Consider the following 15,001-nt stretch of genomic DNA (forward strand, 5'->3'; position numbering starts at 1 on the left):
AAACAGGAAGAAAGACACCATGAGGAAATATTGTCCCAAAATGAATCATAGAGCGATGGAGGGATATTGTGCGGTGGAATGAGTCTCGAACACAGCGCATCAGCCAACAGCCGATGGAAGAGATCGAGGCGTTGGCTTTTCAGAGAGAGCGCGCGCGAGAGAGAGAGAGAGAGAGAGAGAGAGTGTTCCATGAGCTGAATTCTGTGTTGGTCATCTCATATGATGGAACGGGCGATGGAGCATTTTAATGTACAGCTGAATCGACTGACGCGCTCCCTGCGCCGCGCGAGGACCGTGGAACTCCCCGAAGGTGAGACGTCACGCAGTACATTCTATGTACAAACATTCCTTTTTCTGAAGACTTCTGAAGTTGTCAAGGCGACCCTGGATACATTGTAGTCATCCTTCCTGTCTGCGGCCATACGCATTCTCTCGGGGTTGTCCATATATGGTCAAAAACTACAAATACACAAAAGTGTATTTGGATTATTCTCCGGGCAGGACATATACATTTCACAATAATGAAATAATACAATATACTGTGAAAGGATTGGAGAATAACTAGTCTAATTATTCCAAGATATTCACAAAATAATATACATATTGTCATCTGACAGTCACACAATATGTTATCCAAGATTTGCTCTACAGGGTAACTTAGTCGAGCGGTAACATATTTGACAATTTCACCATTTTGACTTTGAATTCGTATTATTTCAATGTCAGGCCTTGTCTGGCCAACCAAATGTTATTTTCTTTATCAGGTTAACCTCAAAATTGAATATACATTTGAACTCATAATCAAAGAAAGATTGTAAACCTTAACAATATACCCAACATATTTGACGATCAATTAAAGGCATAGTTCACCCAAAAATGAAATTTGTGTCATTAATTACTCTCCCTCATGTTCTTCCAAACCTGTAAGACCTTCGTTCATCTTCAGAATGCAAATTAAGATATTTTTGATGAAATCTGAGAGCTTTCTATCCCTCCATTGACGGCTACAACTACCACTGTGACACTTCAAAACGTTCAAAAAGAGATTGTAAAACTAATCCATATGAATTGAGCAGTTTTGTCCACATTTTCTGAAGAGACTCGATCGATTTATATGATAAACAGATTTAATTTAAGCTTTTACTCACATATAAACATTCATCAACTCACATGTTAGTTGTGGTAAACGGAGGCTCAAGCCAATGAGGTTCGTTCCCGTGTGTTACGCAGCATGTTTGAGCGTCCGCGAGAGCCAGTGCGGTTTGTTCTCACTAGTGTTGTCAAAAGTACCGATACCAAGTCGTTCCTGAAATTTTAAATATGTGAAGCTTTAAGCGCTGTTGAGCGGATCCGTAAACACCTCTGATTGGCCCATGTGTTCATGCACTCAACATATATGTCTGTGATTGGCTACAATGATCAATGCATGGGAGCTTTTGAAAACAGGGGTCTGTCTATCAGTGGACCGCTGATCAGCGCTCGGTGAAGAGCGTCACTGATGTCTGTTTACAACATGTTTTTGAAGCGTTGATCATTGAACGTGTGAACACAAAGGCCAATCAGAGGTGTTTATGAATCCGCTCAACGGACTATTTGCACGGTGCGTTCTTTAGAACTTCCGCATTAATATAAGCCAGCTCGAAAACTTCCGGTGAGGTGTCATGTGCTGGTGTGTTGAGCATCAGTAGTGTAATACTTAGTTTATAATCAGAATATAATCACTTAAATAGTGTGGCATAGCATTAATTTAGTTATTCAAACGCAAGACAGCATAAAAAATAAATAAATAAAGACGTACCTCAATGTTCCTCCTCGGCTAAATTCAATTCGACCATCAGTTTTCACACTTTTATGTGGAAAAAAGCTTCAAAAACTAAATATTTATTGTGCACTTTAGTTAGATTAATTGAATAAATGTGTGTTTTCACAAGTGTGCTGAAATCATTGATCTTGCACTGCACTGACTGACAGCTGCTGTGATTATAAAGAGAGAGCGGCGCTCGCTTTCTGTGTAATTCACAATAAAAGTTATTGTTTTTCAAAAGATTTTGTGAGTATTTCATACTTCACATTGACAAAATGTATTTTAAACCTAGTTATTTTATAATGTTTAATATTTAGTCAAAAACGAAGTGAAAAACGTTTAGAGGAAATGGCTGATATCTGCGCAAATAAATGCAACTTTGCCGCCATCTGGTGCTTAAAGTGCTAATTACAGTCTTTTTTATTTTTAGATAAGTGTTTTCTATCAAATGTTAAATTTCCTATATTTTTAAACGTTCGGTTTTACAATGGGGACAATCTCAGAAGGATGAACAAATAATGTTTGTGGTCATCACATTAAAAATAACATTTGAAGTGCTGGGAAAAAATGTGTGTGCGTGTCTAATTACAGACACGGCATTTTTAAACGGGCCCAATAGCTTCATCTTTATTGCAATCAATAAAACTGGTTTATTGGCAAATTAGGTAAATGTGATAACTACATTAAAATATAAATAAAACATTGAAAAGTCAACCATAGATGGTTTTGTGTCGATGTACAACGACTACAGAATGAACAGCTAACAGTTCACCGGAAGTGCTCGAGCTGGCTTAACGACAACCAGGAAGTAACCCGTGCATATAGTCCACAGCGCTCCAAGCGTCACATTTTAAAATTTCAGTACCGACTTGGTATCTTTTGACAACACTAGATCTCACACGTCGAGCGGGTTCGGTTGAGCTTCTGTTTATGTTTGCTGATCGATGTTTATTTGTGAATAAAAGCCTAAATTCAATCGGTTCATCATAAAAAATGTTCATGTCTCTTCAGAAAATTTGGACTAAACCACTCAATTCAATTTATTAACTTCTTTAATTTTAAAAATAGTGGTAGTTGCAAAGCTGTCTATGGAGGGACAAATTTCGTCTAAAAGTTCTTCATTTGTGTTCTGAAGTATTTTAAAAGAGAGAGAGAAGGAGACCTACAGTAATGTTGTTCATAATGTCCACCACAGAAGAAAATAACATTATATGATGTTGATTTCATCATGGTGTTGTTATAAACTATTTTTTATTCGCAGGACGTTGTTTGGTCAGTAACATAGTTGACAGAACTTTTGTGGACATGAACAAAATAAAATATTTTCTTAAATTAAATTTAACATCAACAAAACTTGTATAAGTATTTAGATGTTTGAGATAAAAGGATCATTTTGACCCACTCACTTCAAAAAAATGTAATTTAAGGGACATCAAGGCAGCTTCAAACAAACTGAAACAAAATAGGGTGCACAAAATATTTGTTTGAAATTTATAAAATGCTTTCCCTTAATTGATAAATATTTTTGAGAGAGAGAGAGAGAGAGAGAGAGAGAGAAAGTTATAAAAGTATCAGTATCCTCAATGGACATGAAATGTGCCCTAAATGGCTCTCATAATGGTCTGTAATGCATCTGGACATTGTACTTTTCTCTTTGTTCTTGATGACGATTCTCAATATACTCTCATTATTGTAATACAGTAACTTATTTAATCCAGCGTAAATCAAATGTAGTTCTACTAGGCCTGATGTATTTTACATTTAACATAAGATATTCCATCTTCCAAAGCTGTCTCCAGGTGCACTGTTTTGGGACTGTCTTTGTTAGACAGAAAGTATATTTGAAATATGTGTATTTTTGTTCTTGTAGACAGTGAAACAGCTGTGTACACCCTCATGCCCATGGTCATGGCTGACCAGCACAGGTGAGTGTCACTCTTCCCATGAGGAACACATTGTTAGTCCGACATATTTTTTTCCCTGACTATGGTGAGAACGCAACAGCCTGGAACACAATTAAACTCCTATAAACTCTTATCTGTTGGGCCACACGTCTGAATGTAACAACTGTGAATGATTATTGCTATTTATGCTTACAGGTCAGTTTCTGAATTGCTTTTAAACTCAAAGTTTGATGTCAACTACGCCTTTGGACGTGTTAAAAGAAGCCTTCTACACATTGCTGCCAAGTAAGTTGTTGCTGTATCATTTTATTTATTTTCACATTCTCACAAAATTACAGAATTGACACAACCATATTTTTTAAATGTATACTGTATACTGTATTCTGCCACCATCATTTGAATATATATTTTTGAATCCCTTCATTAAGGGGTTTCCAGTTTTCTTAGTGTTTCCTAAATAAACAGCATTTTATATATACTGTATATACATGACCCAAATTGAATATGTTCTTCGGATGTTTATTTGTTGTTGTTGTTTCAGTTGTGGATCGGTAGAGTGTCTTGTCCTGCTGTTAAAGCGTGGAGCGAATCCAAACTATCAGGATATCTCCGGCTGCACACCTCTGCATCTGGCTGCAAGAAACGGGTAAATGGAGGGTTTTATAAACTCGGCACAGCACTGCCACCTGCTGGAAGCAGAACAATTTACATTCATCAGTTTTTATCCATTCAAGCCTGAGCAATTGTCTTTATTGCATGCAAAAAAAAAAAAAAAAAAAAAGGTATCTGATCAGTAATTTTATTCAGACTGAGAAATTAATTTATGTTGAGTGCCATGATATTTTTTCCCATGTTGACTTATATTTTCACAGACAGAAGAAGTGTATGGGCAGACTGTTAGAGTTCAATGCTGATGTTAATATCTGCAATAATGAAGGTCTCACTGCTGTGAGTATGATGATAAAACTGCACATTTAAGACAGAAATAACAAAAACAACATTAATAACAACAGAAAATTATTATTATTATTCCTCTACCACTTTATGACAATATATTTACCATATAATTGTTATATAAATGGAATAAATTGAATAAATTGGCAATGAACAGAGAATGCAGATGGGTTACCGAGCACAGGCCCAGTTCCAGAATCAAATCTGGTGCTTTAGCATCAATGCACATATATCAGACTTTTGTCCCATCCATTGCTATGGTCACTATAGCTGCGTTTCCACCAAAATTACCCGGAACAATTTGTCCCAGGAACTTCCCCCCCCCCCCAGACCTATAGCTGCGTTTCCATAGTGGTCTAAAGTACCGTGAAGATAGTCCGGTGACATAGGACTGCGCGACTTTCCAGTTCCTGCTGGATTTCGTCCTCCGCATATAAGCTTAAAGGGGACCTAATATGGCCCCATTTACAAGATGTCAAATAAGCTTCTGATGTGAAGTTTAACTCAAAATACCCCACAGATAATTGTTTATAGCATGTTAAAATTGACACTTTTTGGGGTTGAGCAAAAACACACCGTTTCAATGTGGTCCCTTTAAATGCAAATGAGCTGCTGCACTCGGCCTAAGAGGGCGGAGCTTCAAGAGCTGATTCTCTAGTGTCAGGATTCAGTCAGGATGCACTATAATGTCAGAAACTGTGAATATATGCTGCATGGAGATAGAACAGGTATAGTTTAGTTCAATTGCGGTTATAACTTATATTGTCGTCTTGTTTTGGTCCAGTTTGTGCCAGTATACCGATGAGATTTATAACGTTTATTGTACTTCATACAAAATATGAAGCGTCTGTTTGCACTCTAGAAAATCACTGTAATAAAACAGTGCAAGTGTGCATTAAAATATTATCCATAAACTCTCTCTTTCTCCCTTGCATTATCATCAACATACACAGCGAATTACACAGAAACACTCGTTACAAATAACAGTAAACAAATATATAAAGACCTTATGCCTTTTCGGTTGGTGCTTAATAAATAAGGGTGTCACGATTTCGATTCGCCACAGACATGCGACCTTATTTGGTGGTGGAAAACTCCAGTTTTAGGCATTAAATTAGCATACTAGAACCACGCTACGTTTTGAACAAACTGGATGGTGGCTGGATAGATGATCTGTTAAACACGGAGCCTTCTCTTAGGGGTATGGTGTCTATCCTGTATGAGAACATTCAAAGAACTGCTTCCCCATCTCTCGATCGTATAAGGAGGCAATGGGAAGAGAAATTGGGATTGGAAATCTTAGATTCAGCTTGGCAGTAGGCAATAAAATTAGTGCACTCATCTTCAGTATGTATTAGACATGGGCTCTTGCAGTTTAAGGTGCTTCATAGGAATAAGAGTAAGTTGGCTAAAATGTATCCAGGGTTAGACTCGAAGTGCCCCAGATGTAGTCTGGAACCAGCAGACCTGAGTCACATGTTCTGGGGATGCCCCAGGTTGACTAAATTCTGGTCAGACATTTTCAGAACGGTTTCATTTATATGCAAGAAAGATCTTGATCTTCCATCTTTGGTGTAGTGCCAGAGGAAATGCAACTAACCACTAATCAAATAGAGCTTATCGCATTCTCCACATTATTGGCTAGACGCCTGATTCTTCTCAGTTGGAAAAAGGCAATGCCCCCATCTCATAAACGCTGGGTGAAAGAGGTGATGTCATATCTCAAACTTGAGCACCTTAAATATACTATCCGAGGCTCCTCTGGAAAGTTTATGCGGTTTGACAGCCCTTTTTATCTTATTTTGAATTTTCATTAGGGGTGGAATAGTATACTTCCTAGTAATGTAAAAGAGAAAGTTATTGAAGGTCTGAGCTGCACACATTTAGTTGCCTTGACTACAGATTGCTGGACCTCCAGAACAACAAAGAGCTTCATGACTGTCACAGCACATTGTTGTTAATAAAAGTTTTAAATTTGACAATGTAGTGTGGTACATTGCGAACAAAGGTCAAATATTATATTGCATAAAAGTCTAGTCTGAAAAATGGCATAGCAACCTCTGCTTTAAAAAAAATCTAAAAATCGAGAATCAAATCGAACCGTGACCTTAGAATCGAAAATGTAATCGAATTGAGGATTTGGAGAATCGTGACACCCCTATTAATAAACTGGTAAACTTTATATCCGTAAATCAACTCCGATGAACTGTAATAATGTGCTCTCAGCTTCATTACTGCCGTATCCAGTATCACTCTGGAGACGGTATGTTTTGTATATTCCATTTGTATTGACATTCGTTCACAAAGAAGTCCGCTGTGAAATGATTTGCGCAGACATAAACGAATTTTGGTAGAGTTGAGGTAGCATTTTCTTGGAAAACAGAATGAATCCACCTCATCTTCAGCGGCTCAGATTTCGGGTGTAAATGGAGAGAGATATGTGGATTAATCCATCCAGCTACAGAACACCTAAAACTCTTGGGAGACGTTCAGTGCAGCAATAGCGGAGTGTGTACAACTCACTGTGAACTCGCTCAGGGCGGTTCTATGTTCAAACGTCAGTGTCTGTCAACATTTGTGGGTGGGGCCTGTGGCTAAAGTGACCTCACACCGCCAGGGATCTCGGCTTGTTCTGAGACGCTGTTTATGATTTATGGGGATTAAAGGTGCCCTAGAATTACAAATTGAATTTATATTGGCATAGTTAAATAATAAGAGTTCAGTACATGGAAAAGACATACAGTGAGTCTCAAACCCCATTGTTTCCTCCTTCTTATATAAATCTTATTTGTTTAAAAAACCTCCGGAAAACAGGCGAATCTCAACATAACACCGACTGTTACGTAACAGTCAGGATCATTAATATGTATGACCCCAATATTTGCATATGCCAGCCCATGATTGAGGTATAACACAAGGGCAGCCAGTATTAACGTCTGGATCTGTGCACAGCTGAATCATCAGACTAGGTAAGCAAGCAAGAACAACAGTGAAAAATGGCAGATGGAGCAATAATAACTGACATGATCCATGATAACATGATATTTTTAGTGATATTTGTAAACTGTCTTTCTAAATGTTTCGTTAGCATGTTGCTAATGTACTGTTAAATGTGGTTAAAGTTACCATCGTTTCTTACTGTATTCATGGAGACAATAGCCGTCGCTATTTTCATTATTATACACTTGCAGTCTGTATAATTCATAAACACAACTTCATTCTTTATAAATCTCTCCAACAGTGTGTAATGTTAGCTTTAGCCACAGAGCACTATCAAACTCATTCAGAATCAAATATAAACATCCAAATACAAATACAATACTCACATGATCTGATGCATGAATGCAGTATGCATAATGAACATCTTGTAAAGATCCATCTGAGGGTTTTATTAGCTGTGTGAACTTTGTAAATGCACTGTATTATAGTCGAGAGCTCGGGGGGCAGGGAGCGCGAGGATTTAAAGGGCCAATATCAGTACCTGAATCGGTGCATATTTAATGAGGCCCCAAAATAGGCAGTTAAAAAAATTTATAAAAAAAATCTATGGGGTATTTTGAGCTGAAACTTCACAGACACATTCAGGAGACACCTTAGATTTATATTACATCTTGTAAAAACTGGTTCTAGGGCACCTTTAAATAGTAAATACACAGTAACAGTTTAATATTTATTTTTTTCTTATTTCATTATATATTGAATTATTATATTTAATTAGACATTTTTACATATATTAACAAAATTATTATTTTTTATAAATGGATGAAAACCACTGGCCTAGACCATTAGAAACCTTTGACTGGTTTTATTGTTGTTGGTATTATTATTACTCTTACTATTATTATTATTATTATTTATTTAGATTGTTATTATTGGTATTTCAACAATGTCTGCAGCAATTAAGGGTAATATGTGGCATTGACAAAAAAAAAAAGTTATATAACAAAAAGGAAATTTAAATGGAAATACATGTCGTTAGCCTCATAACATAATTGCCCAGATCATATTTCAAAGGCAGATATCACAATTTGGCCAAAAAAATGACTTAGGCAATAATGCTATGAGGCTAACGATGTGCAATATTGTAAATGTGAAATGTGCAAACTGTGGTTGAGTTGACATGAAATGACCCTATAATATTATTTACTAATATTGTGTTCTGTATCTCATCCTCTGATTAGATTCATTGGCTGGCAGTGAATGGAAGGACTGAGCTTCTCCATGACCTGGTGCAGCATGTGTCTAATGTGGACGTGGAGGACGCCATGGGCCAGACAGCCTTACATGTGGCCTGCCAGAATGGACACAAGACTGTACGAAAACTGTCTGACTACAACAGTTGCACACTAGAACTAAACGTCCTTTTTACTAATCGTATTAAGTTATGTTCTGGTGATGTTTCCCACAGACAGTGCAGTGTCTCCTGGACAGCGGAGCGGACATCAACAGGCCCAATGTGTCTGGAGCGACTCCACTCTATTTCGCCTGCAGGTGATCATATTCACAGAACTACCAGCTGCCCATGTAAAGAGAGACCGTTTACCATGATTACTGTTTGTTTCGCTTCGGCCTGATACGGGAAAGTGACACATTTGGTCAAGAATTAGAATGTGACCCCTTAAGAAAATTAACTTCCATTCAGTGACTGAATCGGGACAGCTTTCTGACTACACAAAAAACATAATTAGGGGTTTGAACAGATATTTCTACTGGATATAACCTTTTAACACAGGGCTTTCTTGTGAGTTTAATGAGCATAACTAGAGAATTGAGCTTTCTTTGCTGTAATGACAGGCTAATAAGAATGTGTCCTGATGAGGATGCGCCGCTGTTGGTATTTTGAGTGTTCATCTTTGGTTGCTGAGCAACAGCACTGCATCCGTCTCTTGTTTTGATTACATTTTGCCACTGATATCAGTCCACTCGAGGCTGATGATGATGTGATCAACACTAACATGCCTCACAACAGATAATTAAAGAGAGTAATTAAACATGGGGTTGAAAAAAAGTCTGCTCTGACTCTTGTAATATCACTTTTGTGATACTTGCGTATTGTAAATGAACCATACCCATCCTTCTGGTTTCGGGAATGGCAGGGCCATCATTACTGGTGGGCAACCAGGATGTTGTCTTGAGTCCTGAACTGAGGGTGGCATACAAAGATTACGTTCAGACTGCGGGCAAAAGTGACCCAAATTTGATTTTTTTTGCTCATATGTTAGTCAGTGGAGGGATGGTGAGCTGTTATACAAGTAAAACTTGAGGAAAAATGTTGCTCTCTTTCTCCTCATCCTCATTGGTGTCCTCCTTATCTCCTGCACACATATTCACTGGCTTCCCCGGCACATCACCTTATAAATTAACGATTTTTGATTCATTAGCCGCTATAGGTAAAAGTAGCTAGTAGGTCGTGTGTTCTCCATAAAGTAATGTTTAGTTGCATGATATTGACGTTCAGTGAACCAATAGCAGCCTTCAAATACAGTACAGTCCAAAAGTTTGGAACCACTAAGATTTTTAATGTTTTTAAAAGAAGTTTCGTCTGCTCACCAAGGCTACATTTATTTAATTAAAAATACAGTAAAAACAGTAATATTGTGAAATATTATTACAATTTAAAATAACTGTGTACTATTTAAATATATTTGACAAAGTAATTTATTCCTGTGATGCAAAGCTGAATTTTCAGCCAGTCTTCAGTGTCACATGATCCTTCAGAAATCCTTCTAATATGCTGATCTGCTGCTCAAGAAACATTTATGATTATTTTCAATGTTGAAAACAGTTGTGTACTTTTTTTTTTTCAGGATTCCTTGATGAATAGAAAGTTCAAAAGAACAGCATTTATCTGAAATACAAAGCTTCTGTAGCATTATACACTAGTCAGTAAGAATTTTTGTTTTTATTTCTTTGAAAAGATATTAAAGAAATTAATACTTTTATTCAGCAAGGATGCATTAAATCAATCAAAAGTGGCAGTAAAGACATTTATAATGTTACAAAAGATTAGATTTCAGATAAACACTGTTCTTTTGAACTTTCTATTCATCAAATAATCCTGAAAAAAAATATTGTACACAAATATTTTGTACAATTGTACACATTAAATGTTTCTTGAGCAGCAGATCAGCCTATTAGAATGATTTCTGAAGGATCATGTGACACTGAAGACTGGAGTAATGATGCTGAAAATTCAGCTTTGATCACAGGAATAAATTACTTTGTGAAATATATTTAAATAGTACACAGTTATTTTAAATTGTAATAATATTTCACAATATTACTGTTTTTACTGTATTTTTAATTAAATAAATGTAGCCTTGGTGAGCAGATGAAACCTCTTTTAAAAACATTAAAAATCTTAGTGGTTCCAAACTTTTGGACTGTACTGTACATGAGCAGAAGTTGTTTACCCTTGATTCTAACTGTTTTGCCTCACATAACTAACTATAAAAATAAGTTTCCATTAAAATACAATACTACCTATTCATCATGAGTAACTTCAAACCAGGATTTGTCATTAAAATTGTTGTTTTTCATTGTTGATCAAATGTGCCTTTTTCATTATTTACTTGCAGAGAACAAAGTGCAACACGCTAAACATCATAGAAAAATGAGGGGATTTTCAATCTAAACTTGTTCACATTGAAGGAAGATATCGATATTGTGCAGTTTATAAGCGTTTGTCATTGTGTTGCAGTCACGGTCAGAGGGACACGGCTCAGATACTGCTGTTCAGGGGAGCCAAATATCTGCCAGACAAGAACGGGGTCACGCCGCTGGACCTGTGTGTGCAGGTGAACGCAGTGTAGTTTACTTCTTATTTTAGTTTGATTTAATTAGCTTTTATATTTATATCTTTAGTTTTCATGTTAATTTTAGTTTAATTTTTAGTCATTTATAGGGGTGTGACGAGAAAGTTAGCTCACAATGACGAAATACATGACTAGAAAAGGTCTGCAGGTGCATTTTAACTAATCATCATTTCAGTTTAGTTCTACTTTCTGAGTATGAATTATCATATGAAGTAAAAGACTCAAGCACTGTAAAAGATTTTTCCACAAACCCAACTGGTTTCTCTCCTGTATGATTTCACTCTGTGTTGAGCGCACATTCTACAAGATCAGACATCTGTCAGACACTAAGGCTCTGTTGTACAGTGAATCCTCCGCCATGGTCTCGTCAGTCATCTCGACACTTACTGTCGTCACGTGATCAGTGAACTCTGATTCCTGCTGCACTATGCACGACTCTGCAGCTCATGTTTGATGAGCTGGATGGGTTTGAAGCAACCGTTTGCCAACTGAATTAAATGTTTTTTATTTCTGTGAAAAGCAAAACGTCAGTGGAGGCGTAATGTAAATGCTGCAGTGGCACATTCTATACGAATTTCACCCTCACACTCCATCATGGCGATATCACGAGACCGCTTTTCCCCACGTTGAGAAATCTCACATTTTAATCTCACGAGATCTCGTCACACCCCTAGTTATTTTGTTACGTGCTTTTGTCTTTTTTTTTTTTTTTGCAATTTAGGTTTCATTATTTGTTATTTCAGTTTTCAAGGTTCAAGGTTAATTTATTTATATAGCACATTTAAAAACAGCAAGCATGGCTGACCAAAGTGCTGAACAATAAGGTGAAGGAAAAAAACAAAAGAAAATAGAAAGTGATTTCTATTTCAGCTTCATTTCAGTTAACAGAAATCCTTTTAATAGTTCATTAAATATTTTGAATTAATTTTAGTTTTCATGTTCATTGTTTTATGTTTAGTATTTTCATTACGTGCTTTTGTCAAATTAGTATTTAAATAATATATATATATATTTTAAATATTGCTATTTGTTTAATTTAGTTCTATTTCAGTTTTAGTTTTTATTTCCAGTTAAGTTTTAGTTTTTCATTTCAGTTCATTGCCAAGAAAACATTTTTAATTTTCATTTAGTGTGTTTTTCAGCTAATATTTATATTTTATTTTATTTTATTTCAGCTTTATTTCAGTTAACAGAAATGTTTTTAATAGCTCATCCAATATTTTGAATTAGCTTTTATTTTTAGTTTTGCTTTTGTCATTTTATTAGTTTATTTTTAAATTGCTATTTAAGATTCATTTAGTTTTATTTCAGTTTTAGTTGAATTTCCAGTTAATAGTTTTAGTGTTTCTTCTTAAATGTTCAATCTTAATCTTTTGTTTCATCTTAATCTTAAAATTTCAGTTTATTGCCAAGGCAACATTTTTAATTTTCATTTAGTTTTATTTCAGTGAACAGAAATGTTTTTAATAGTTTTAGTTAACGGTAATAACTCGGGTGCTCATATGCCTGGCACTAAAGCTCGTCTGTAACTAATTTCAGGGTGGTTATGGCGAAACGTGTGAAATCCTCATCCAGCACCACGGCAGACTGTTCCAGACATTGATACAGATGACCCAGAACGATGACATTAAAGAAAACATGGTACACCTCTTTTTTCCTCATCTATCTTTCTTCATAAGTTTATGTACATAACTGTCTTTTTACATGTTGAACATTTATTTCTAAGCTAAGGCAGGTTCTAGAGCATGTTTCACAGCAGAGTGACTCCAACTACCAGAGGATCCTGACCAGCTTGGCAGAGGTGGCCACCACAAATGGACACAAACTGCTGAGGTGCGTCTACGTTATCCACAATTTTTAAGATATTCCTCTTCTTATTTAGAACTTCCTTTACTCAAATCTGTTTCTCACTCTGTTTCCATTCAGTTTGTCCAGTAACTTTGAGGTCCAAACCAAGAGTTTACTCCGGATTATCCGGATCTTCTGTCATGTGTTCTGCCTTGGACCGTCCTCCCCAAACAACGGGACTGATATGTGCTACAATGGAAACAAGACGCCCCGTAGCCAGGTGTTCAAGGTCAGTGCGCATTCCATGGCAAACCAATCTTAAAAGATAACCCTAACCCAGATATGTATAAAATTATGATGAATATGTAGAAACTTTTTATGATTTTTTTTTCTACTTATGGATATTAGGACTGGGTTCAAATGTTTAATGCAAGTAAATAACATTACAAACACTAAATTAACTCAGTGAACAATATTTAATTGTGTTTTTCTTTTTTTTTTTAATGCACCAATATAACAATGCATCGTAATAATCTGATTTGTATTAAAACTAACTGACATTAAAAACATTCTTGACTTCCATTATTTATTTATTTATTTATTTACTTTTCAAATGTATTTTATGTATTATTTTATCCTTGTCCCACACCTAGACTTTACTTTCAATATTAAACTCTAAAAATGAATCATAAAAATATATATATATATATATATATATATATATATATATATATATTTTTTTTTTTTTTACATGTTTATAACCATTATAACCAGTATAAATACGATGTCAGTAGGTGATTCACTGCACAGCGGAGACAGTGATTATAACGGGAGTTTTCACAAGAGTGCAGCTTTGTGTACCTCGCGTTGTGATTGACAGCTACAGTGATTTTAGTGGCAGCAATCTTTTCTCGCTTTCTGTATATAAAATATATTTTTCATGCTGCCAACTACACATTGCAAAGTTTCTGGATTGACAACTCTATTTAAATGCACAGTTGACAGTGATAACCATAGCAATGGACGGAACGAAATAATCTGATACTGTGTGTCAAATGATCTGTGCATTAAATCTTGGAGTGTAAATGCGAAATAATGGACCTGCCGCTTGTTCTATGTAATGTCTTACTTTGCTGTTCATTTTATTATTAACTTTTCAAATCAGTCACAGTACACATACATTTACAGATTTTTAAATATAAAACAGTTCTAAGCACTTTGTTTTATGATCAGTCCTAACAGACTCCATGAATAAATAGGATACGCTAATATTATTTCTTTGCATTTATTTTGGATTTATTGCCAGTACTCAACACTGTTTGAAATTGGCCTTAGATAATTTTATTTTCAAACTTTTCAAATATAATTTCCACCATGGATATGGTTAAACACAGTAACTAAGGAGAGTGTGAAAAGTGTTTGAGTTTAATTTCTTAAAACCCACAAGGCCAAAAATGCGCAAAGTTGAAGGAAGACCCACATTTTACTGCGGACTTCAGTGAACATTTTTGACTGCTGATCCTTTGAATCTGTGCTTTGACAGGACATTTTTGGAAGAATTTATTGTCAGTAATGAATCAAACTTGCCTTGAGGTTACTATCTAACATGTTTATAGAATGTCACAAGCACTCAAACTAGTATACTGCTGCAAAATTAATGTGCAAATAAGATATTTACAATGTCTTTTTATATAAAAGATCATATACAGTAGTGGCCAAAAATGAAATAAAAATAT

The 15,001-nt window shown here is 35.7% G+C and overlaps 1 protein-coding gene across 1 annotated transcript in view; it reads left to right on the forward strand.

Annotated features, from left to right (window-relative positions):
* The first annotated feature begins 31 nt into the window (after positions 1-31).
* Positions 32-15,001, forward strand: part of hace1 (HECT domain and ankyrin repeat containing E3 ubiquitin protein ligase 1) — a 29,694-nt gene continuing 14,724 nt past the window's right edge. Inside the window, exons 1-11 of the mRNA XM_067399457.1 lie at positions 32-310; positions 3,675-3,729; positions 3,904-3,993; positions 4,250-4,354; positions 4,581-4,656; positions 8,844-8,975; positions 9,071-9,153; positions 11,363-11,459; positions 13,017-13,118; positions 13,204-13,310; positions 13,404-13,554. Of these exons, the coding sequence (XP_067255558.1) occupies positions 220-310; positions 3,675-3,729; positions 3,904-3,993; positions 4,250-4,354; positions 4,581-4,656; positions 8,844-8,975; positions 9,071-9,153; positions 11,363-11,459; positions 13,017-13,118; positions 13,204-13,310; positions 13,404-13,554 (1,089 nt within the window). The 5' untranslated portion in view covers positions 32-219. The remainder of the gene's footprint in view (positions 311-3,674; positions 3,730-3,903; positions 3,994-4,249; positions 4,355-4,580; positions 4,657-8,843; positions 8,976-9,070; positions 9,154-11,362; positions 11,460-13,016; positions 13,119-13,203; positions 13,311-13,403; positions 13,555-15,001) is intronic.

This window comes from Chanodichthys erythropterus, chromosome 2 (assembly GCF_024489055.1).
Source record: "Chanodichthys erythropterus isolate Z2021 chromosome 2, ASM2448905v1, whole genome shotgun sequence".
NCBI lineage: Eukaryota > Metazoa > Chordata > Actinopteri > Cypriniformes > Xenocyprididae > Chanodichthys > Chanodichthys erythropterus.